This window comes from Megascapheus bottae, chromosome 14 (genome assembly GCF_031878675.1).
Source record: "Megascapheus bottae isolate mThoBot1 chromosome 14, mThoBot2.hap1, whole genome shotgun sequence".
NCBI classification, from domain to species: domain Eukaryota; kingdom Metazoa; phylum Chordata; class Mammalia; order Rodentia; family Geomyidae; genus Megascapheus; species Megascapheus bottae.
The window spans coordinates 17,084,043-17,106,668 of record NC_143522.1 but is presented as its reverse complement, the minus strand read 5'-3'; the positions used below and the strand labels follow the sequence as shown (position 1 = coordinate 17,106,668).

The following is a 22,626-nucleotide window of genomic DNA, read 5'->3' as shown; positions in this document are numbered from 1 at the left end:
TTAGGATGGAGACCATCCAATCAGTGGTCTTGTACATATATTTAATTTGTCCTTATTTCTACAAACAAAGCCAAGGTTCGATACCTTATACCTATAATCCTCGCTACTGAGGAGGTTGGAGGTTTGGAGGATTGAGGTTTGGAACCAGCTCAGGGAGAAAAGTTGGGGGGAATTCCATCACCAAAAATAACGGGCAAAATACCAGACTGGAGGCATTGCTCAAATGATAGAGTGCCAACAATGAGAATTAACGTGGAGTGAGAGTGAGAGGCCCAGAGTTTAAATCCTAGTCCTGACATAACAGAAAAAATAATATAGTTTTTCTTTGCACATAGTGGATTGTCTTACACAACTTTTAGGTACTGTGTGCCATTTTCCCAAGGGCTAGACTAGATTCTCAAGGACAAGATTCTAAACTAGGCTAAAATCAAGAGGACAGAGAAAGTGAACAAGACAAAGAGGCTTGATGGAAACAGAATTGATGAAACTTAATTCTCTGATTGGAATGTCAGTGAAAATCAGAGAAATGCAGAAAAGAGCACCTCTTCAGCTATTAAAAAATGTTCATGTTCCATCTTCCCTAGTGATTTCTAGTTCTTCCAGATGTAAATCAAACTACTGTTAATATTCTTCTTCAATACACTCTGATAGATATGTCTATATGCAAAATCTAGAGTACCTCTCACCTACCTGTAGACTTTCTATCTTAAAATTCTAGGAAGTGGCATCTTCATGAAGACAACCTCTTTGAGCTGTCTAACCAAGCATCTGGGTAGCATGCAGGCACTGGGGCCTCTTGGGACTCAATATGGATTCTCTTTGAATAGGTAGACTATATTTTGCTGCTGAAAATATTGCCAGAAGTGTTTATTGCAGACAATAGCTTTTTCTCCACTCTTGAATACCAGTTTTTCTTTTCTTCACGTGTCTTTCTATTCCAAAACTCTTTTGTTTGTCTTACTCACAGCAAGGCTGGCCCACTGTATACTCCTCCAAATGCATCTCTGTCGATCACTGTCAGGTATTTATTCTTGTTCAGGTAGCTAGACAAGAGGATGAAAGGGGAAAAAAGGAGGATGGGTTAGGTAAACTGAAGCAATCATGTCGAATTAGTGCAAATATCAAAATAAAGTGTGATCATGGCCTCCCAAGCTATTAGCTGGCTTTTGAGAATGTAGAAGACACTTTTCCTTCAAGCTGACACATTCTGTGCATTCTGTGTTCCAATTATACCAAGGTTGATGTGCATTCCTCACGACAGAAATATTTAAGGATGAGTATTTTCATGGTCTAGCTTGCTTATCTAATTTTCATCAATGTTGCTTAAATTTCCTGTTTCTTTCCATGTGGCAGTTGTACCACTAGCACTTTTTCTGTTCAATACCAATTGACTTAAGTGTTGTTTCTCAATATTTGACCAGTATTCTAGTCGATTTTGTTTGGGAGGCAGAGTTTAAGAAGAGAATGATGAGTGGTGAAACAGATGATCACAGATTCAGATCTTTGAGCAAAGGTAGCCAGATTTAGCAAATAAAAACACAGGATGCCAATGTAATTTAAACTTCAGTTAAATTTGATCAATGAATACATTTCTTTAAGTGTTCCCCATGTAATTTTAGAGACATTCTTATACTGAAAAGTCATGTTGTTCATTTAAAATTCAAATTTAATTGAATGGCAGATATTTCATTAAAAAATACCTGGGGAATGAAAAGTGGGATGAATGAAAAGTGTTCAGATAGATAAGATTACAAACACATTGAATGGCAGGTGTCTGATGGATGCATTGATCTTTCTATTTTGAAAACACATTGGGCATTTGAAGAGCATAGTACTTTTTTTTTGCCAGTCCTGGGCTTAAGCTCAGGGCCTGAGCACTGTCCTTGGGTTTTCTCAAGTCTAGAGCTCTACCACTTGAGCTTTAGCACCACTTCTGGCTTTTTTCTATGTATGTGGTACCGAGGAATCGAACCCGGGTCTTTGTGCATGCTAGGCAAGCACTCTACCACTAGGCCAAACTCTCGGCCAGCGTAGTACTTTTAAAGCAATTTTTAAGTCACAAAATGACTTAAATTTTGAAACCTAAATTTCCTCTAAATGAATACAAACTTCCAAAGATATAGTGACCTTTCCCCTCCCATTGTTGTTTTGTTCTTATAGAATCAAATTATCTAAAAAGAGAGTCCACATATATACACACACATATATACATATATGTACACACATATACACACATATGTATACACATGTATACACATATGTAAATATACATGTATACATATCTATCTATCTATCTATCTATCTATCTATCTATCTATCTAGATAGATAGCTATGTGACAGCTTAGCCTAGCCAGTTTAAGGTCCAGTGAGTGGTCCGTTTGCAAAATGAGTACAATGGGGGAACTTAGGATGTCTGCTTAAGAACAGTGTTTTTTATTGTTGCAGTCATAGGATTTGATCTTAGGGATGAGTAGTAATGAATAGTAATACTAGTTGCATGAGGACTTTCAATCAGAAGGATTCTTTCTCCAGAGCTGTCACAGTCAGACTTCCTCTTGTTTAATTGGGCCCACATTACTGGAGCAATATGGGTAAGAAGTTTTGTTTTGCTTTGTTTTCCTCACTAAGGCAAAATTTACTTATTTCTGCAGAAGGTGGACCATCAGTCAAAATTTTTGCAAGCAAGCAGGCAAAGTAAGCAAGCTGCTTTCCTATTTATTCCTAATGCAGCAGGCCCTGCCCCTCTGCCCAAACTGGTGATTGGCTAGTATGAATAGGGTAAAATGTGTTTATGTAAGATTAGCAGAACACAAGTAATCTCAAAATATACCTGTACTTTTTGCTGTTTCTTCAACAGTCTTGGGTCTTTCTTAATTTGATCTTGCAAAAATAAAAATCAGTTTAAGACAAAAAACTTACCTTTGAAATCGCAAAGTAGAGCCGAGCATGGTGGCTCACTCCTGTAATCCTAAATACTCAGGAGGCTGGATCCGAGGATCGAGGTTCAAAGCCAGCCCAGGCTGTGAGATTCTTATCTCAGTTTAACCACTAGAAAACCAGAAGTGGTGCTGTGGTTCAAGGGGTAGGACAGTAGTCTTGAGCTGAAGAGCTCAGGAACAGCACCCAGGCCCATAGTCCAAGCCCCATGACTGACCAAAAAAAAAAAAAAAAAAAAAAAAGGCAGTTCTTCTTTTCCTTAACAAGAGCCAAGCTACCAAGCCAAAGAAGGAAATTGCAAGCAACATAGGGTAAGAATACTTTTACCAGTTTCCAGGATGACTGGAAACTAATAGGATTAGGATTAACTAAACTAATAACGAATAATGAAGTACTGGGATTCCACATAATAGATCTTAGAAATTAGTATACATTATTTTTTGGTTGGTCATGGAACTTGAACTCTGGGCCTGGGTGCTATCCCTAAGCTCTTTGGCTCAAGGTTAGTGCTTTACCACTTGAGCTTCAGAGCCACTTCTGGTTTTCTGGTGGTTAATTGGAGATAAGAGTCTCATGGACTTTCATGCTCGGGCTGGCTTTGAACTGCCTCATGTCTCAGTCTCCTGAGTGGCTAGGATTACAGGTGTGAGCCACCAGCACCTGGCTTAGTATACATTTTTGAGACTTTCATTAAAAAATAAAATAAATGGAGAATACTTAAGTCTTAAGTGACCTCCACCTGTTTACTTTCTAACTTTATACTCTTTATTTCCTTCTTTATTTATTCAAATCTGCAACCATTTCTTTATTTATTCATTTGCTTGGATACGATCTTCCTTCCCAATTACAATGCAACTTCTGTGCCTTAGGTCGCTGCTTCATTCCTAGTGCCAAATTCAATACTTCTATATAGCTATTTTTGGATGAGAATTGTCTATGAACAAATGAATTAAAGCATCTTTCCTTCAAGGTAGTGAAATGGACATGTTAAGCTCTGAGTGTGACATATATGGTTGCTTTAAAGAAAAATTAATGGAGGCTGAAAGATAGAACACTACGGTGGCATTTGACGAATTGATTTTCTTGATGACAGTGATTGTTGAGGCAGCTGGTTTACAAAGAGATGGCCCACATAAAGCCTCAAGACAGCAGCCTCCAGGACAAATTAGTTTTCCATTACTATAATCAATTCCTGAGACTAGCAGTTTAAGAAAAAGAAAAGGTTTATTAGGGCTTATACTTTTGGAGCTTTCACTGCATGGTGGTTTAGTCTCATGGTTATTGGAGCCTACATGAAATGGTGGGAACATCATGGCAGAAAAAGGCCATGACATCATGGCAGGAACAAGTGGTGGAGGAATATGCTCACATCAGGATGACAAGAATGCAGGTGAAAGAGGAAGAGGAAGGGACCAGAGTCTCCATATTTCCTTCAAAGTCATATCCTCAAGAACCTAACTTCCCCCTATGCTTCATTTCCTAAAGGGTCTACCACCAGAGACCAAGACTTTTACCAGTAGGCTCTAGGGGGGGAATTCCAGATTCAAACTATAGCATAGGTCATTAGGTCATTATTATGTTTGACATGAAGAATGAACTAATCATATATACATGTACACACATGTATGTGAACTAATACATGTATATATATATATATATTCAAAGATCAAACTAAAGCAATCAATCTGCTTTTCCAATGGATTACCTCATTTGTTCATTTGATCATAGATTAATTCCTTCAACTTATTATGTCCATGAAGATTCTTTGGTTAATGATAGCTAGATTGGGAAAGAGCCATTTTGAAGAAAACAATTGGAGAGACCATCTTGAATAGTAGAAATTTGTAAAAAAAAATAATAACAACAATAATAATAAAGAGTTCAGCATGAGGGCAGCACTGGCTTGAGACTCTTTTTGATTTGTTTGGACAATACAGCTTGCAGATCACATTCTGTTCCCAGACTGTTGAAAATCAAGTAAGAACTGGTGAGCTCATCAAATTTTCCTTTTCATTTCTGACTGCTGTGAATAAAAATCTGCTTGCTCTAATCAAAAGAAATTACTGTAACACTAAATTATTGCTTGCCCAACTCTGTAGTGTTTTCATCTGATATTTAATACACCCATGAGGATGTGACTAGTTGATAAGCACAGCAGTTTACCAGAAAGTACAGAAGACCTCAAATTGAGAAAGGCAGCCAGAGTACAGGAGGGATGAAGGTTCCAGAGGAGGTACAGCCAGCGGGAACGGAGATGAACTGGCCTTGCAGGAGGTTGTGTTTTCTAAAACTCATGATGTTTGGGTACTCAATCTCCTAGAGATATTTAGGTGTTTAAGAATGCAACTGTCACTCTGCTTTTTTGCATTTTCTTTCTTTGCTGGTTCAATTCCTCGGTACCACATACATAGAAAAAAAAAAGCCAGAAGTGGTGCTGAGGCTCAAGTAGTAGAGTTCGACCAAGGACAGTGCTCAGGCCCTGAGCTCAAACCCAGGACTGGCCAAAAAAAAAAAAAAAGAATTGTTTGCTCAAGAAAGTGGTGCTAGGGGCCGGGAGTTTGGCCTAGTGGTTAAAGTGCTTGCCTAGCATGCATGAAGACCCGGGTTCGATTCCTGGGTACCACATACATAGAAAAAAAGCCAGAAGTGGTGCTGAGGCTCAAGTGGTAGAGCTCTAGCCTTGAGAAAGTCCAAGGACAGTGCTCAGGCCCTGAGCTCAAGCCCAGGACTGGCAAAAAAAAAAAAAGAAAAGAAAGTGGTGCTGTGGCTCAGAGTAGTAGAGCACTAGCCTTGAGCTGAAGAGCTCAGGGACAATGACCAGGCAAAGAACTGACCAAAAAAGAAAACTAAGAAAGGAAAAAGAAAAAAAAAAATTTCCTCAAGGCCCGTGCTCTAGTACTTGTGCCATACCTCTAGCTTTTTGGTGGTTAATTGGAGATTAAAGTCTCACTTTTCTGCTTGGACTGAATTCCAACAGTGACCCTGTATCTCAGCTTCCTGAGCAGCTAGCATTATAGGTCCAAGCTTTTGCTTTGGGATAATGATCTTCCAATGTATCCCAGACTGGCCTGGAACGCTCTGTGTATCCCAGACTAACCTCAAACTCATGACTCTCCTGCAGTACTGTTTACAGTTTGGAGGGCTTTCTCATTTAGCTTTTAATTTTGGCTTTAGATTCCTTCCACCTGCCATCTGAAGCTTAGGGGGCAATGCGAGGAAATACAGATGCAAAAGCCATTATAATCAGGGAGACAGCACTTATTGGCCCCACAAGTGCCTAACACGTTTGGGCACATCAGAATCAATTCTATGACTTATTTTGATTCCTGATGTCCACATTCTGTGGACTGGCTTCAGTAAATTAACCACAAATCTTGACAGGCTAAATGGGAATCTAGACAATGAGGGTAACTTAAACTAGCCTCTGCAAGAAGAAGGTGAACATAAAGAACTTAAAGCAACATAGAAATGCTTGCAATAAGAATTGAGACATTTCTGAAAAGTTGCAATTTCTAAATATAAACACGGGGAAAGGCTTATGGAAAAGGCTGTGATTATTTTCCTTCAAAAGTAAGATACTCAACATCTCATCAGTGTTGGGAAACAGAGACATAAGCCTCTTTCAGAACCTCTGGAAAGCAATGATGTTCTTCCTGGATACAAAGATGGCAGATTGGGCTGGGAGTTTCGCCTAGTGGTAGAGTGCCAGCCTAGCATGCATACCGGGGTTTGATTCCTCAGTACCACATACATAGAAAAAGCCGGAAGACTCAAGTGGTAGAGCTCTAGCTTGGAGAAAGACCAAGGACAGTGCTCAAGCCCCAGAGCTGGCAAAATAAATAAATAAATAAAGAGATGGCATATTTCTCACAGAGGGGTTTAAGAAGCCCTGACCTGATTTAAGATTATGTAGCTTACTGGGTGCTTGTAGATCACCCCTATAATCCTAGCTACTCAAAAGCTGATATTTCACAATCGAGGCTTGAAGCTAGCCCAGGCAGAAAAGTTTACGAGACTCTTTTCTCCAATTAATCAGCAAAAAGCTGGAAGTGGAGGTGTGGCTCAAGTGGTAGAATACCAGCCTTGAGCAGAAAAGTCAGGTGTGAGAATACCAGCCTCGAGTAGAAAAGTCAGGTGTGAGGCCCTGAGTTCAAGCCCCAGTATTTGCACAACATATATACAAAAAAAAAACCTAAAGCAAAAAGATTCGGTGTCTCATAGTTCAGGGAAAGTAATGTAGTTAGGAATAAGGGAAAAGTAATTAGCAGATTGTGTGTGTGTGTGTGTGTGTGTGTGTGTGTGTGTGTGGGTTTGCATGTGTATATGTGTCCAGACTTTAAGAGGTTTACTCTTAAACCCTTGAAACAGAGCATTCAATAATTCTGGTTGGATGAATAAACAAAAGTCCAGTTTCTGGATAACTCAGAGAGGCATCCTCTATGCAGTGTGTGGAAGAAAGTGATTTCTGTGGAGGACAGGATACACTGGTGAAGAAGTCCAGTGACACAGCTGAGCTTTGCTCTCTGGGGAGTTAAGGACAGATTCCATCTCCAAGATGGAATTTCCACATGAATGTCTACAGCCCCTTTAGAGAGAGCTTGAATTGGCACCTAGTTATGTTGTGAGACTCACTTGGAAGCATTTCTAAGAGAGACCATGTTTCTTTCCCATAGCTCTTGTTATTCAGAAAATTACAGAGCTCCCTTGGCCCAGCTCTCATATTTGTCTAAAGAAAAGCCAGGTTGCTATGTGAAAGTCCTGTTGGTTGCTGGATTCAGGGCACTTGTTTATAAACAGAAACAGGTGTCAATGGACAAAGGGAAAAACCCACCCCTGGGGCATAGCCTACAACCTGTTCAAATACTTACCCCATGAGAAACACTAGCCTAGTAATCCTATAATCTGCTCTACCGTCATCTTGCTCCAGTGCTCCAGGCTGTGATGTTTTACTTCTGATCAGCTAATGTGTGATGCTAATTAGCACATCCACTGTGTTGACTTGTGTGTTCATAATGGATTACTGTTTTAGCATATCAAAATGGCTTCTTTTTTTTTGCCTGCTCAAGAGTTTACTGGCAGATAGTAGCTAGTTACGAGAATTAGACAACCAAAAATTCCAGAGAACCAGGGAGTGAGTGAGAAACAATATACATCCAAGCAGAATGAGTACAGGGATGATCCAAAGAATAAGCAGGTGACTTCACTTGTGGCTGTGTGCAGTACAGCATCTGGTGGGGTATTATTCCTAACTTCACACTTGAGTGATGACACCGTGCTTGGCTCCATGGGTTGTCACAAGAGGCTATGCTTTTAAAACACATCTGACATGATTCTTACAAAGTTCCTCTTCTTCTTTTTTTTTTTTTTTCTGTGTCATGGGGCTTGAACTCTGGGCCTGGGCACTGTCCCTGAGCTCTTGAGCTCAAGGCTACCACCCTACCACTGGAGCCACAGCACCACTTCCGGTTTTCTGGTGATTAATTGGACTTTAGTGCCCAGGCTCACTTTGAACTGTGGTCCTCAGATCTCAGCGGCCTGAATAGCTAGGATTACAGGTGTGAGCCACTGTGCCTGGCTACAAACTTCTAATTACCCAACTGCTTCTGAGGCATCTGGGTTTGAACTCAGTGTGGAATTTGTTCAAGTTGGCTGTGAGAGTATTATTCAGTTACATAAAAAAAAAAGTGTGTGTGGGGAGTATGATGTAATTGAGGTCAAACCTGCTAATTTCAGTTAGCATGAGGTAGATGCTTGCTCTTTTGGATGACGAATTATTTAAGCTAGAGCTCAGAGGTATCTGAACACATTTGTAGAGAAGTCACTGAATTGCAAACATGCTTTATACAATCCTTGAATCCTTTTGGGATAATTATCCATGGTGGATATGTTTACCTTTATTTGAAATCTCAATGAACACTGAGACAAAAGACACAGTCCTATGTTAAGAACATAAGTGCATATTATTTCATTATTATTATGGACATTTGATCTCTTTTTCTTTTACCGACAGCTAGGTCTTTGCTTTCCTTCAGCTTTGGGGCCGCTTGTCATGATAATCCATTTGATTACACATTGGATTCTTACAATAATTTTCACTGACATGCTTAGGTCTAAAAATGTGAAACCTAGGGGAGAATGAAGAGTAAACTGTGGTTTTATAACAGGAACAGCTTACAGTTGGATTCACAAAAATGAATGAAAAGATTGTTTTCCGTTCTAATTGAATCTGAACTTCCTATCCAGATATTTATCTTCATCTCATGCGACCTCTTTACTGCACGTTAGCCATCCTCCCTGAGTTCCTCCATGCTGACCCTCCAATCTGACCATGCCTTCTGTCTGTTTTTGTAAATCAGGTTCTATTGAAGCGCAACCCCATTCACTTCCTTATGTATTTATTACTATGGCTGCTTTCATATTATGATGGTAAAGCTAAATAAGCACAATCAATACCCTATGTCCCACGAAGTCCAAAATATTTGCTATCTGGGTTCTTTCCTGGAAAAGCTTGCTGGCCCTTAATGTAAATTTAAAAGGTTAGAAACAAATGGTTCTTCACTAAGAACTATTTCCTTTTTTTTTTTTTTTTTTTTTTTTTTTTTTGTGGGTCATGGGTATTGAACTCAGCCTGGACGCTGTCCCTGAGCTCTTCAGCTCAAGGCTACCACCCTATCCTTGAGCCAAGCCCCATTTCCCATTTTTTATTAATTGGAGACAAGAGTCTCAGGTCCTTTTGTGCCCAGGCTGGCTTTGAACCTTGATCCTCAGATCTCAGCCTCCTGAGTAGCTAGGATTACAGGCGTGAGCCACCATACCCGGCAATATTTCCTATATTTATGGAGTTTGAGAAGCACTGTACTACATGATAGACTTAGAAGGACTTCAGATTTTCAACCATCACTTCTAGAAAAAAGAAACCAAGCCTAGTACGGAAGCTCACACCCTAATACTAGCTACTCAGGAGGCTGTGAGCTGAGGATCACAGTTCAAAGACAGCCTGGGCACTAAAGTCCATGAGACCTTTATCTCTAATTAATCACTAGAAAATGGGAAATGGCACTGTGACTCAAAGGGTAGGGTGATAGCTTTGAACTGAAGAGCTCAGGGACAATGCCCAGGCCCAGAGTTCAAGCCCCATGACCAACCCAAAAAAATAATAATAATAAAAAAATAAATAAATGAAAAAGAAAAAAAAGAAACCATGAACTGTTTGGAGTAACAAGTCACTCAAAATGAGTAGGTGAAATGAAAACAATATATGATATTGAAAATATACATGATTATTAAATACTGTATCCATGATTGTTAAATATACATGATTATTAAATATTATAAAAGAGGACTGATATAGGGCGTCCTTTGCTCTTTTAGTTGTTTTGAGCATTACTTATCTTGAGAAAAGATTTGGATGTAGTTTTGCAACTATTTCTTAGTGAACCAAACATAAAATGACATCTTTCTAAAAAATATGTCTAAAATGTCTGAGAAACATCTGGTTTTTTGCTTTATCTGTGAAGATAACCTTTCACTTCATGAACACAGTAAATGAATACACACAAACAGATTGCCCCCCCAATATATCCTTATAACTAAAGGTAACCATAATTCTTCATTTTGTAGTCAATGTAAATGTCTACTTCAGCTGGGTCCTAATCAAGTTCCTTAGCATTATTTAGAAGTCTAAGCATGCTAACCCTGGAGCAGATAGAGCCTCTGAGAGAACCTATCGCTCAGTAGAATTCTGACCCATTGGCTGATCCTGAGAGAGAGGGGTGGAGAAAGGTACCCATGGTTACCCTTGACTTACACAGCATCCAGCTTAGTCCCATTGAAAGCATGTCCTTGGATTGAAGTAAAGCCATTGTTATATAGTTTCCTACAATCAACAAGCAGAGAGAGAGAGAGAGAGAGAGAGAGAGAGATCAATGATTTGTGAGAGATAATATTGGCCATTTTTCTTTTTGGGTGATTGGGATTTATTTCTAAAATATCAAGAATTTGCATGAATTTCCACAGATCTATTATATGTATCCAACTAGAAAACTTTAAAACATACCTTGCATGGGACATAAGATAATATTTAATAGCTTTCACACCAATTCTCTAGACTTAGGTGCTAGTAAACTTTTTCTTAAAACCAAGCTTACTTTTTTTTTGATATTTCAAAAAATCTATTTTTGGTTTTTCTAGGCAATAGATGACTAGTGTTACATTTCCCAATCCATTACGTAGAATACGAATCATAACATCAGTCAACAATTATGTTCAAGCCACTTTTCTAAGTGCTGTAAGTACAGGGGGATAAAAAGCCTATCTCCTAGTAAGAAACTCACTTTATGCTATAGATGACTAATTCATAAAGGCTAGATCTCTAGTTATAAACCATAGACCTACAAATAGCTTATCTTTCATTGTTTCAAATGCAACTTTCATAATCTTTCAAGATTGCTCACATCCAACATTCAGTACAATCTCTCATACCCTTTCAAGCATAATAACATCAGTACATCTTTATGTGGCAACTGACATGAAAAGCATATGTAACTGAAATTTGTGCTTGAAAATCTGTGCTTTACGAAACTGTTTCCTATTATAATGGCTCCTTTATCATATATAGGGCTCTGTCTATCCATATTTGTGTATGTATATATATCCATGCTTAAGATGTATGTATCCATATCTTGAATATATATACATATACATGCACATGTATGTCCTATACATACATACATATCAAGAAATGAAAGAAAAAGGTTTTAGATAATACTAACTTGGTGTCAATGGTGGAGCTATAACTGCAGTTTCTTGAGGTTCATATGAATGAACAGATTTTTCTATCTAAAATTATTTCTAAAATTTGTTTTTGACCTATCTTGTCAGGATTTATCACAGTGTGACTGCATAGTGAATTAAGTTGACCTTCATAGACAAACATAAGAAAACAAGTAGACAAATTCTAATGCTTTCATTTGTTGCTATTTCTGCAACTAGTTAATTTCTCTTTAGGGCCAATGTGAAATGCTACCACCTCGGCAAGAGGGAGGTGACTGGCCCAAAACACATTGGTCCAGTACAGCTGAGAATCCGGGTCCATGACACATTCCACCTCCCATCAGCCCATGTCTTCCATTTCTGCAGAGTAAAACGTCCAGCCCCATGGGACTTATTGTGGTTATGTACATGTGTGAAACATGAGAGAGGAATCACAACCATGACCACAATCAGGCAGTTTGTGGAAGATTTTAATGACAAATGTAGAGAAGTTTGAACACCAACTGCCAACACTAACCAAGTGCCAACTCTAAGAGTACATGAAGAAGTACATGGGATTGTCCCAATTTGGAACTATTCCTGGGCTCTCATTTAGTATTGAGGCATTCCTGGAAATTTCCTATCCCTACCCTCAGTTCCTCAAACTCTAAAAATATGATGATGATGCCTAAGCAGAAGGTTGCTAAGGAGATCAAATCATACTGTGTATCTCATACAAGGAGGATCACTTTGGAGATGACTAAAGCAGTGTCTTAAAACTTTCATTCATCCTGTATCATTGTGAAGAGCTGAATTTTATTGTTGTTAATGTGCTAGTTTTTGTTAAGTAATTATGTTCTAAGTTTAGTCCTGGTGACTCAAGTACCCCGAGTGAGGACTACAATATTTCTCTGAAACGAAGGCAAAAGGATTGATACCTATAGCTAAGTTAACTTATCCAATAGTTAAATTAACTTTTATTTCTAACCTGCAGCTTTTACAAAGATGTGAGAACTATACATTAAAAAAATTTTAAGGGGGCCAGGAGTTTGGCCTAGTGGTAGAGTGCTTGCCTAGCATGCATGAAGGCCCGGGTTCGATTCCTTGGTACCACATACATAGAAAAAAGCCAGAAGTGGTGCTGAGTCTCAAGTGGTAGAGATCTAGCCTTGAGAAAGCCCAAGGATAGTGCTCAGGCCCTGAGTTCAAGCCTAGGACTGGCAAAAAATAATTAAAGTCTTTTAATATTTAACTCATTTCATCATGCAGCCTACACACTATAATAAGAATTTAAAACCATGTGGAAAATTTCCTAAATTTTATGCACATCTTAGACAGTAAAAATGTCTCAGAAAAATAGTGAAGAAAGGATTTCAAATTTTGATTGAAATTGCCTTACCATGGAGACAGGCCCAAACTCTGCTGTTAGGCACATGTCCTTTTACATCAAATTTTTGAGGATGAGCTTCAAAGAAAAAAGGCCTTTTTTCAGGTATGTAGAAATGATTATCTGACAAGGTAACTCTCACTCCCTGCCATTCCCACCTCTAGACCCAGGAAACAGGACATTTCCTTACCCCCAGGAGAGTGAGAAGCCATAGCAGTTCTCCTGAGAGATGGCTGCTTGCCAATCTTAAGTCTTAGGAAAAAAACAAACCTGTTCTGTGAGAAAGGCAATGTTCTGTAAAGAAACTGAAGATGTTTACTTATAAGGGATGCTAAGTGGCACCTCTCAGAAGGGATTCATGCCTTGAGGTTCAGGACCCAGTGATCGAAAAGCCCAAGAATTTTCAGGGCTGTCCAAGGGCTAAGAAGAAATCTCTGGTTTTCGTGAGACTTCTTCCAGGTGGTGAGAAGGATTTCCTGAAATGTTCCATTGTGGACCATGGCCAAGCAGTTGAGACAGTTCATAGGCCCAAACTCCTAGGCATACATGGCTTGGAAAAGGGCCTCTTAAAAACAACAACCACCCAAAAATCTTAATGTAGATGAAATGCACTGGTGGTACACAACTGTAATCCTTGCTGTTCAGGAGGCTGAGATCTGAGCATCGTAGTTCCAAGCCAGCTTGGAAAATCCATGAGACTCTTATCTCCAATAAACTACTCAGAAAAAGCCTGAAGTGACACTATCACTCAATTGATAGAGTGCTAGCCTTGAGCAAGCTCAGATTTCAAGCCACAGTACTGGAATATCTGACTATCCCTACTTAAGCATCCACAGAGACAAACCCATCCAAATTTATGGAAAAGCAATTAGGCTCTATAGGAGTTTAATGCCATAGAAAGAATTCAGTGTGCAAAGCGTCTAACTTAGAGGCTTTGTTAAAATCAAGTTTATTCCACAGAGGGTTTTCCTCTGTAAAATGAGGATAATTGAAAGAAGAATATTGTGTCACAAGATTTAGAGGCCATATTGGATCTATTACTTGTTTCTGTAAATAAAATGTTTCTGGAACACAGCTTTGTTCAATAGTTGATGTTTGTATGTAGCTACTGTTGTTGAAAAGGTAGTTATGAGACAGGTCGTATGATCTTAAATAACTGGATTGCCCCAAGAAAGAAATGTACCAACTATTGCTGGAAGGAAATATGTTTTCGTTGCCTAAAACAGTGTTCCACAGAGTATCACAACACAAAGCCAAATAGTCTTAATTAATTACAGAATCCCTTTGTTGACTATAGAGTACATATTTTATGGTAAATATGGGTCCTTGGGTGGTCTGTGAAATTAGGCAGTGGCCCTAGAAAAACTCAGTTGTTGGTAGGAATGAAATCAGCAATACTCACAGCGTTAAGGTTTCATTGCATAGTCCCTGAAATGCATTCACGGGGATGGAAGTCATGTAAGGATTGTCTGTGATTTCACTGAAAGAGAGAGGGATGAAAACACTTGGAAAATGCAGGGAAACGGCTCTTGTTACACAAGGACACTTTAAATAAATAACCTGACATAATGCAGCATTATTATATTCATTTTCCAGTTTCACCGATGCCTTTTAACTAGTGGTATTGGTTCGAAGTGATGAGAGCTATCTTAGATTTATATGCCATGTGTGGTAAGCTCACAAGCTTTGGGTGTGAGGCGAGGTCCTTGACTCACTCCTCAACTCAAGAGAAGTAAAAGGTTCTCAGAGACTTCTGAGTCTGAAACACATTGTCCATAGCCACTGGAGTTTTCTATCAATAGAAAGGGCAGGAGAAAGGGATCAATGGATTTCATTTCATGAGTGTTACTAAAGCATCCTCTCTTGTGGAACTGCCCTTGAGAGCCTTTCTGTGCCAGACTTGTTCCTGGAAGATTGCTTACATGTCTTACTGACCTTATCTGTAGCACAGAGGGGTTTGTTTGCTTTGTTAGAAGAATCTAAGAGTTGGGTCTTATCAGTGCACATGTTTTTGAGTCTGTTGGATGAACTCTATCTGTGTAATTCTCCCTGCATCTGCATTCTCCCCTCCCCCCAAGGTCTGTACAATTATGTATGCAGATCTGTATCATACATAGGGTTTGGGAAAGGACTGGGGACACTACTAAAAGCACTGGAACAAGTAAGTAGTTTGACTATGACTCATTTTTCTTTACTTTCCTCTGTGTGTGTGTGTGTGTGTGTGTGTGTGTGTGTGTGTGTGTGTGTGTGTGACATGTTGGTACTGGAGCTTGAACTTATGGCCTGGGTGGTGCTACTCCTTAGTTTTTGCTCAAGACTGGTGCTCTTGCACTTGAACCCAGCTCCATTCTTGGCTTTTTAGCCACTGCTTCACTGTTGGCTTTTTGGTGGTTCATTGAAGAGAAGAGTTTCATAGCCTCTCCTGCACTGGCTGGCTTTGAATGGATATCCTCATATCTCAGCTTCCTAAATAATTAGTAGTATTATAGATGTGAGTCACCCACCAGCTTAAATATGACTCTTGGCTGCTCCATTGAACTTGGCTCAGACAAAAATCATGTAGGTTTTATGTTCCTCAGTTTCCTGGTTTATTGACTAAAAAATAATAACTTATATAAAGTGGTGAGTGGAGCAAATGTAATGAACTGGAATATGTTGGAAAAGTGATTTAAAAGTCTATGAATGGGGCTGGGAGTTTGGCCTAGTGGTAGAGTGCTTGCCTAGCATGCACGAAGACCAGAGTTTCATTCCTCAGTACCATATACGTAGAAAAAAAAGAAAAGCTGGAAGCAGTGCTGTGGCTCAAGTGGTAGAGCTCTAGCTTTGAGAAAGCCCAAGGACAGTGCTCAGGCCCTGAGATAAAGCCCAGGACTGGCAAAAAAAGTCTATGAATGACAAGGGGCCAGGTACATGGCCTAATGGTAGAGTGCTCACCTTGTATGTACGAAGCCCTGGGTTCAATTCCTCAGTAACACATATACAGAAAAAGCTAGAAGTGGTGCTGTGGCTCAAGTGGCAGAGCACCAGTCCTGACAAAGCCCAATGATGGTGCTCAGGCCCTGAGTTCAAGCCCCAGGACTGGGGCTTGACAAATAAAATGTCATTATAACTATTGATGATCCCTATTTTTAACTATTTTCATCAAACATTCCATAATTTGTCTCATCTGAAAATAAAATGCTCTGGGGATGAGGTTTGGTGGTAGAAGCAATTGTGTAGTATCTAAGGCTCTGTGTTTGACACCTACATCCATTTCTGGCTTTTTTTTTTGTTTAATTAGAGTTAACAGTCTCACAGACTTTTCTATTCTGGCTGGCTTTGAACTATAGTCTTCTGATCTCAGCCTCCTTAGTAGCTGGGACTGCAGGCATGGGCCACTAGTGTCAGGCATGTTTTTCTGCATTTTGATAGCAAAACTTCTCAGAAGAGTTCTTTAATTTACCTATTCAAATTTTCTCTTTTGCCCACTCCTAGCACTCTCTGGACAGTGTTCTTATTAGAATCACTAGTAGCCCACTTGTTTAATCCCAATGTCATTTCTCAGTCCCATCTTCCTTCAGCCATCGCCGAGTGCTCTTTCTTCCTTGGAGGTTGTGCTTTACTTGGTTTTAGCCCATCTCCATGGCTACCCTCTACTTCTTGTCAGTGACAATCAAACTAGTACCAAAGTATGTTGTGCATACTTACAGTATAAAGAATACATCAGTGGAAGAAACTTTGGTCAGGTCAGGGAATATTCGAAGTCCAGTGTTGAAAATGCCACTAAATTATATTTTTAAAAAAAAGGAAAGGTTTTAGGTAAGAAATTAGATATGAAGTAGAAAAATGTATTGGCTGAAAAGTGGGGATTCAGAAGTCCTTCTGCAGTGAAATCCTAAATATCCTCTTCAATTTCTGAGTGACTGTGAGAAAGTTCCCTCTGTGGGATGCGACAGTGCCCTTTCAAGGCACAAAAATTGAATCCAGGATCAATATGTTCAATGAGCTTAGAATGCACCAGGGTCTTTTTGAAGACAGTGGAATTCCTAGAAATAGGAATTGTAGTTTCTGTGTGTGTGTGTGTGTGTGTGTGTGTGTGTGTGTGTGTGTGTGTATGCATATGCGTGTATGCATGCACATGGGAGTGGTGAGAGATTTCTTTGTTTTAAATGGAAGACAATGTGTGTGTGCATGGGGTGAGATGGGAGAAAGAAGCAGGAGGATGGGAGAGACACAGGATTACTAACCGCAGTCAGATTTTCTTGTTCAGAGATAAACATTTGGTTGCGTTATTGTGCTAAGAATGACTTTTTCTTTATTTTATTTCTTTATTTTTATTTTATTTTATTTGGCAGTTGTGGAGTTTGAATTTGAGGTCTGGGCACTGTCACTGAGGTCTTCAGCTCAAGACTAGCACTCTACTACTTGAGCCACAGAGCCATTTCCAGTTTTTGAGAGGTTAATTGGAGTCTCACAGGCTTTTTGTGCTCAGGCTGGCTTTGAACCTCGATCCTCAGATCTCAGCCTCCTGATTATCTAGGATTACAGTGCCAGGCTTGAATGACTTCTTACAGCAGTGACCTGTGAGTAGTGGCAACATCTAATAACATGTTCAGGAAAGGAAGGAACATTTCAAAGACCATAGCTTCCCCCCGAAGAAAAGTTTGTGTCACTTAGGAAAAAGAAATGTCCAGATGAGGGCCCGGGAGTTTGACCTAGCGGTTAAAGTGCTTGCCTAGCATGCACAAAGACCCGGGTTCGATTCCTCGGTATCCCACATACACAACCAAGCCGGAAGTGGCAGAGACGAGACACAACCAAGCCGGAAAAGTGGCAGAGACAAGACTGCGACGGCAACAGAGAGCGAAAGAAGCGAGCTGAGCTGAAGTGAACTGAGCCCAACCGAGTGGTGGCCGGAGCGAGCGGGGCCGGAGCGTGCGGGAGTGACCCAGGCCGGAGCGAGCGGGGCCGGCCGGAGCGAGCTGGGCAGGAGCGAGCGGGGCCTGAGCTAGAAAGGGGGCCTAGCCGGGCCGGAGCGAGCGGGGCCGGAGCGAGCGGGGCCTGAGCTAGAAAGGGGGCCTAGCGGGGCCAGAGCGAGCGGGGCCAGAAAGAGAAAGGGGCAAAAAAAAAAAAAAAAAAAAAAAAAAAAGAAATGTCCAGATGAAAAGTTGCACAGAATGTGGTATAAACACTTAACTGTAGTACAGCATAAAGATGAAGCAAAATGACAATGCTTGGGTTCCCTTCTCTCATGGCCAGCTCATAAGTTCTGACTAAAGCAACGCACAAGGGTTGTCCCTGCTGTTTTTGTTCCCTCACTTATGAAAGACTAAACTTTATCAATTTTAAACCTTCTCCCCCTGTGTAACTGCCACCCTCATATTGCTTCAGTACCTATTTCCAAACAGAATTGACCAATTACTTACTGCTCAAGCATTTGTTTCCTGTTTGCTTGTGATCTCACACTTTAAAACTATATATCTTACAGGGTCATTTTCTCCTTTTTGTTTCTTAAAGTAGGTCTATTGGTGCTGATGTTTTTGAAAAGTTTTTTTTCCCCTCCTGTGGTCATAGTACTTGAACTCTGGGGTCTGAGCACTCTCCCTGAGCTCTTCAGCTCAAGGCTAGCGCTCTACCCCTTGAGCCACAGTGCCACTTCCAGTTTTCTGGTGGTTCATTGGAGACAAGAGTCTCACGGATTTTTTGTGCCCGGGCTGGCTCTGAACTATAATCCTCAGATCTCAGCCTCCTGAGTAGCTAGGATTACAGGTGTGAGCCACCAGCATCTGGCTTTGAATAGATTTCTAATATGGGCACTACTTCATCTAATACATTGCCCATTGAGAAGTGACTGAAGCCATGCATCATTAAAACGACCCTCATCCCAGGGACCTTACTAGAGGATATTAACATTAAAATTCTCCAAAGAAAGAAGCTGGAAGGAGAAAGGAGTTACACTTACAGGAACTTCAGGAGGGGGAGCTCTTTCAGGGCATCGGGGTCTATGGAAGTTAAGCTTCTGGTGTTCCGGATTTCTCTGTAAAAGACAGAAGAGGCACAATCACCAGATTCTAGCAATCCACATAAATGAGGTTTCACAAAATCCTGGAGATGTATGGGCCTATCTGCATTGTTGAGTGATTATTGTGCTCTAGTAATTACCTTCATGCATAAGAATTCTGAAAGGAACATAATGGTTGTGCCCTTCATGCTTCAGTGACTTGATTTCTCAGTCCATCTGAATTCACAGACTACGTTCGTCTCCACTGGCGTTTCAGAGAGTGTTTAATTTTCCTCCCTTTTGGATTTAGATAGGAACAAAAGAACCCAAAATGTTGTTCCTGCTCTGATGGCTTGAGGAGTTTTGAGGATAATTATCATTAATAATAATAATAATAGCCAGCACCCTGGCCAAGACCATGAGGCCCTGGAGTGGAAGGTTAAGTGAGTCATTGGATGGTTGAGAGTCTTGCAAAAGGAGTAGTGAGGTATGGTAGTTGCTATTTTAGATGCAGAGGACAAAATGAATGTCAGTAATGTAAGACACCAGCATAAACATTGTGATATTCTAAGTATCCGTGATTTACATAGTATTTATTTAGAGGTACATGTTTATGTGTATATATTTATATGTATGCTGATCAAGATTGCAATTAGCTCTCATGAAATATGTCACTGTTAGTAATGAACTGTCACTGCACAAATTAAACCTGCTGAATGCATGTGGATTGGTCAAAAAGCTTAAAAGAAAGTATATATAAGAATCCTAGTAAGATCTAGTGCCTTTTTCCTTATACATGTCTCTGATACTTGATCTCTGGGCTCAGTTTGATGGCGCCAATCAAAAAGCTTAGGATCTGACTTCTGTAGTTCTTAACACTAGTTTATGGAAGGAAAATTTACATTCCACAAAGTTCATCAAAGTTCATTTATTGTAAGTCTACAATTGAATCACATTTACTAACGTCACCAAAGTAACCATACATATGTTAGCAGTTAATATTGGTTCCCTATCTCATGCCTGGAAATCACTGATCAGTGAACTCTTTTCTTTTTGTCTTATTTTCCCCTCCTCTTCCTCTTTGTTTTCTTCCTCTTTACAGTTCTGGGATTCAACCCCAGGGCCTTGTGCATGCTAAGTAATCTATTACTGTTTGTCCCTATTTTCTATCTCTACAAATTTGCCATATCTGGACACTGCCTATACATGAAATCACAGGAGATCTCTGGTGTTTTCTTCTTTTCCTTTAGCTTGACGTCTTTGGGTTTCATCCATGTTGTAGTACGTATTAGAAGTTTGCTCTTTTTCACTGCTGAAGAATCAGGTGGACCTGAGATTGAATCTCGGCTCTGCTACTTTGGGCTACAGGACTTTGGATAGGTTTGGGGCACTTTGAGGTGTAGTTTCCTCACACCTTGGTTACAACCTGTATGCAAGAGGTATAATAGCAGTGCATCTTCCTGAAGATTCTTCCTCTGTAAAGGGTTTGCTATGTGGCCTTCCTGTAGCTAAAAGCTTTCTGCAAATTATGTTTTCATTTTTGTCATTCCTACAAGCTCAGTGGAAGCTGGAACAGACACCAAGGACTTGGAGTTGAAGATGTTCAATGTTTTTACAAAACAGGTTTTAAAACTCTGCTAGGTACACATAGCATGGCCAAGCGAGGATATGCTTAGGAGCAGAACAGAGTGGTACAGAGTCCATGTGCATCGGATCATATGAAGTAAAGAGTTTTGGAAATGAATTCCAGGAAACGGAAACAAGAGGATTTTTTCTTTTGTACCATTTTCTTTTCTTTTTGTCTTGTTTGCTCATATGTGTGTCTTTGGAAGTATATGGGGAAGGACAGGAATGAAGAGACAAAGGATAAACAAATGCTGCAGTGGTACTCACTGGACAGTATGTTCAAAATGAACTATGCAATTTGTGTGCGAGATAGGCAGGAAACTCTAGGAGAGAATGTGAGGAGTGACATTGTTCGGGGAAAAAACCCTACTCTTAACCTGACTTATATAACTGTCACCCCTCTGTACATCAGCATTAAAAACATTTAAAACCCAGTAGGTTAAAAATGTCAACTAAGCACACTGCCTCTGAACTAGACCTTGGAAAAGAAAGGTGGGAATGATCTCTGACAATAGAGATCATCCATTTCCCCTTCTCCCTACACACATAGTTTACTACACATAAGAACTAACCTTACTGGTCCATTTTACTCATCAAATAACTGTATTAACCCAGGTAACTCTAATCTAGACAAATAACTTCATTGTTAAGTACAGGAACTTTTTTTTTCTTTTGGTTCTAGCACTTGAACTCTGTGTCTGGGCACTGTCCCTGAGCTCTTCAGCTCAAGGTTAATACTCTACCACTTGATCCGTAGTGCCACTTCTGGTTGTCTGGTGGTTAATTGCAGATAAGAGTCTTTCATGCCCAGGCTGGCTTTGAACTGTGATCCTTATATCTCAGCCTCCTGAGTAGCTAGGATTACAGGCATGAGCCACGGTGCCCAGTTTACAGGAACTTTTAAAAAGATAATCCTGGGATTTGAACTCAGGTCTTCACCACTACTAGTGCTCTGGAACTTGAGTCATAACCCTAGCTGTTTTTTAAATTTTTTTTCTTAATTTGCAAGTAGGGCTTCACTTTAACTAGCCTGGACTATGATCTTCCTACCGCCAACCTCCGATGTAGCTGGCTTACTGGATGAGGTGAGGTCTCACTGACTTTTTGCTCAGTTGACTGGGAGCAGTGATTCTTCCTATTTCTCACTTTCTGAGCAAGAGCGATGACTATAGTCAGAGCCATTGTGTTGGCCATTATAGGAGTTTCTTGAAAGACCTGTGAGTGTTTCCACTAAAAGAATCAAGTGTTTACATCAAGGCTGTTAGAACTACTCACTTAGCCCTTCATTCTTCATGTTAACCTTGCCTTTGCTGGGATGTTACTCAGGCATCAACACTAGTCTACCACACACGAGGCCGTGGGTTTGATCCCCAGCACTGAACAACACCACCAAATTGTCACCTTGCTATTATCACTGTTAATCCTAGATTATGAAGGCATGATTTTATCCAACCAAGACCCTCCTCCTCTTTAACCCAACCTTTACTTCTTATCCTAGTTTTAAAACAGAAAGTCCTAGGGTCTTCTGTTCTAGGGAGGTGGCCCTGTCTCTTTCCCAGATTAGCAATCACCTTCTTGCCAAAACTTTCCATTACAAGAGGAGGGTTCCATGGGGCCGGGAGTTTGGCCTAGTGATAGAGCGCTTGCCTAGCATACACGAAGACCAGGGTTTCATTCCTCTGTATCACATACATAGAAAACAAGAAAAGCTGGAAGTGGTGCTGTGGCTCAAGTGGTAGAGCTCTAGCTTTGAGAAAGTCCAAGGACAGTGCTCAGGCCCTGAGTTCAAGCCCCAGGACTAGCAAAAACAAAACAAATAACAATTTAAAAAAAAAAAGGAAGAGGGTTCCAGCTGCTGTCCCAGATAAATAAATGGAAAATAAGAGAGTTTGGAAATGGACTGCGTTTTGTCATCTGGAAGACTGCCCCATAAGTGATAATGTT

The 22,626-nt window shown here is 40.2% G+C and overlaps 1 protein-coding gene across 1 annotated transcript in view; it reads right to left on the bottom strand.

Annotated features, from left to right (window-relative positions):
- Tshr (thyroid stimulating hormone receptor) overlaps window positions 1–22,626 on the bottom strand; it is an 89,518-nt gene that overhangs the window by 9,506 nt on the left and 57,386 nt on the right. Inside the window, exons 4-8 of the mRNA XM_090344653.1 lie at window positions 19,018–19,092; window positions 16,764–16,838; window positions 14,479–14,556; window positions 10,746–10,814; window positions 966–1,043 (exon numbers count right to left, since the gene is read on the bottom strand). Coding sequence (XP_090200779.1) covers window positions 966–1,043; window positions 10,746–10,814; window positions 14,479–14,556; window positions 16,764–16,838; window positions 19,018–19,092 — 375 coding nt within the window. The remainder of the gene's footprint in view (window positions 1–965; window positions 1,044–10,745; window positions 10,815–14,478; window positions 14,557–16,763; window positions 16,839–19,017; window positions 19,093–22,626) is intronic.